Source organism: Parus major, chromosome 19 (genome assembly GCF_001522545.3).
Source record: "Parus major isolate Abel chromosome 19, Parus_major1.1, whole genome shotgun sequence".
Taxonomy (NCBI): Eukaryota; Metazoa; Chordata; class Aves; order Passeriformes; family Paridae; genus Parus; species Parus major.
Window position 1 is genome coordinate 8,415,607 of NC_031787.1, and position 2,705 is coordinate 8,418,311.

General features: G+C 53.5%; 1 protein-coding gene across 5 annotated transcripts in view; it reads right to left on the bottom strand.

Moving 5' to 3' along the window:
• Positions 1–2,705, bottom strand: part of ACACA (acetyl-CoA carboxylase alpha) — a 100,077-nt gene that overhangs the window by 15,627 nt on the left and 81,745 nt on the right. For all 5 annotated transcript variants that reach the window (XM_015646545.3, XM_033518965.1, XM_015646543.1 and 2 more), the window contains 2 exons: positions 2,604–2,700; positions 1,689–1,824 (listed from right to left, as the gene is read on the bottom strand). In XM_015646545.3, the coding sequence (XP_015502031.1) occupies positions 1,689–1,824; positions 2,604–2,700 (233 nt within the window). The remainder of the gene's footprint in view (positions 1–1,688; positions 1,825–2,603; positions 2,701–2,705) is intronic.

Below are 2,705 nucleotides of genomic sequence, written 5' to 3' on the forward strand. Positions count from 1 at the left end.
GCTGCAGGATGTCCCCCCCCAGGAGAGGCTGCAGGATGTCCCCCCCCAGGAGAGGCTGCAGGATGTCCCCAGGAGAGGCTGCAGGATGTCCCCAGGAGAGCTGGGGCTGCAGGAGGGTGGGCAGTGCCCACCAAGCTCTGGCTCCTTCCCTGCTGTTGCCCCCAGCTCAGAGCCACCCCCAGGGACACACAGGTGTCCCCATCCCCCTGTGCATCAATCCTGGCAGCCAGAGCCCTCCCAGAGCCAGAGATCTGCTGGAGCTGGAGCAGAGCCTGGCTGTGACATCAGCTGGGACCTGGACGGTTCTGGCCAAGACACACAAGCCAGCACCCAGCTCTGAACCAGCCTCTCCACACCACTCAATTCTTATCATTCTTCTTCTTTTTTTATTGTTATTTATCACCTGTCCTGGGCCAAGAGGAGCAGTGAAACAGGAGCCCCCGACGTCGGGGGGATTTGCATGTGATCAAACCCTCCCTGCCGAGCCCAGGACCCTGCTGGTAATTTCCAGGGAATTTCACGCTTGATGTCTCCCCGTCGTGGGTCACCGCCGGTTCGCCCAAATAAACCCCTGCCAAATGGCTCCTCCATCGGAATATTCCAGCCAGTTTTTCATAATTTAATTTTGCATTATGCTCAGGAGCCTTCTGGCCACAGAGAGAGCTCGTTGGGGAAGCCACCACCACCACGAGCTGCCTTTATTTAGGGTGTTATTTATTTATTTTACAGCAGAAATCAGACCTCCCAGGCTCACTAGGAAAGAGGGGGTTTAATTTTTTCCCTTTTTTTTTCCCCCCTCCCCCTTCACTAATGTCAATTTTCAGCATAGCAAGAGCTGTCTCTAATCTTTTCCTACTCATTACACACAATTTTGGAGTCATTTTACCCACAGTGCAGTCGGCTCCTGGCAGTGTGTTTGTGTGCACTGAGGGGTGGCATAATTGTTTATTTTCCCTCCCTGCATAATCCCCAGCCAGCACTGAAACCAAAACTGCAAACAACTCCCCAAGGGACACCGAGAGTGTCAGGAGACACCAGCAGCAAGCAGGAGGCTGGAAAATGCAAGGAGCAAGGTGCAAAAATGGCTCTGTCCTTTCCTCCTCCTCCTCCTGCCAGCTGGCTGGAATAACCTGGGATATGCAGTATAAATATTAACATCCTCGTGCTGCCTGTTCCACCCAACTCCAAAGCTAAAACTCCTCAGCTTCTGAGGAACCCAGCAAGGCCAGATCCAGCATTTTAAGGTAAAACAATATTTAAGGACTAAATGAGGTAAATAAATACCTCAACAACTTCCCAGTGAGTTGTGTGGCTGGGGAAACAACTCCTGTAGGGAGTGCAGTAGCAGCACACGGAGCAGAACCCACCCTCAAAGGCCATGGGGATTTTCCAGAGGGAAAAATTTTGCCCTTTGCATCTGCAAACTCAAAGGCTTTTCCTTGTGCCCAGCTGAGGAGCCAGCAGAGCCCAGCAGCCTCTGCCACCCTGAGAATTTCCACCAGCTTAGTGCTCCTGCAACTTCTCTCACCCAGGTAAGAGACCCTGATCTCATCTTTTACTTCAAATTTGATAGTATCAATCTCACATCCTTGGCACTTCACAACATTTCAAGCAGCACTCTGTGGTGCTCTGAGCAGCCAAGACGAAGCCAAAACCACCCCCAGGACAGCTCCAAAGTGCTGCTTTACCTTTCATTCCCCCAGAGAAGCCTCTCCAGTTTGCAAAGACCATCAGGGGCAGCCCTTCCCTGTTGAAGTCCTTGATTGCCTCGGCTGTTTTGAAGGCAGAGTCGGGGAACCACACCTGCCCAGCCTGCTGGATTATCTGGTGGGAAGAAAAATCCACTGTCAGGCCTTGAAGCACATTAATGTAAAACACAGGAGGATCATCAGGAGCTGAGATGTGGGATAAACAGTGAGGAACATGGCACATGAAATGGGTGGGATTTGCTTGGCCACGGGAAAATTGGGACAATCCTTTTGTCACCAGCTTCAACAGCAGCACTGCCTTTAATTCAGCCAAGAAAATATGTAATAAGTATGGACAGCCTGACTGTGATGCTGTAAGGAGGAGAAGGAGAGGAGAAAGAAAAGAACATGGAGAGAAAAAAGCCCTGGAGAGATGAAGCAGGGCCAGGGCTGTGAAATCAGGCAGAGGAACAGCAAAATGTCAGAGCAGGGAGGCCCTGGAACACTCCGGTCACAGCAAGAGAGCAGGGAAGTGATTTTTGCTTGTCACATCCCCTGGGCCCTAATCCCTGCCCCTCCCCTGAGCCCTGAGGGAAGCAGAGCTGCTGGGGATGTCTCCTGCAGGAATGGTCACACAACAGCCCAGGCACTGGTCCCAGCACTGGTCCCAGCACTGGTCCCAGCACTGGTCCCAGCACTGGTCCCAGCACTGGTCCCAGCACTGCCCCCAGCACTGCCCCCAGCACTGCCCCCAGCACTGCCCCCAGCACTGCCCCCAGCACTGCCAGGCACTCCTGGCTCTCAGCATGGGCTCCACATCCAGGGAAAGGAAGGAAGGAATCCCACCTGGACAGGGGCTCCCTCCACAGGGACATCTGCAGAGGACAAATGGACAGGAGCACATGGCCCACCCACCTTGGCCTCTGAGTCCAGGTTTGCAGGATCAGCAGGAATGCTGAGCTCCACCGTCCTCGTTTCTACGGCAACCACTCCTACAGGTATTCCTCCCAGCCTGCA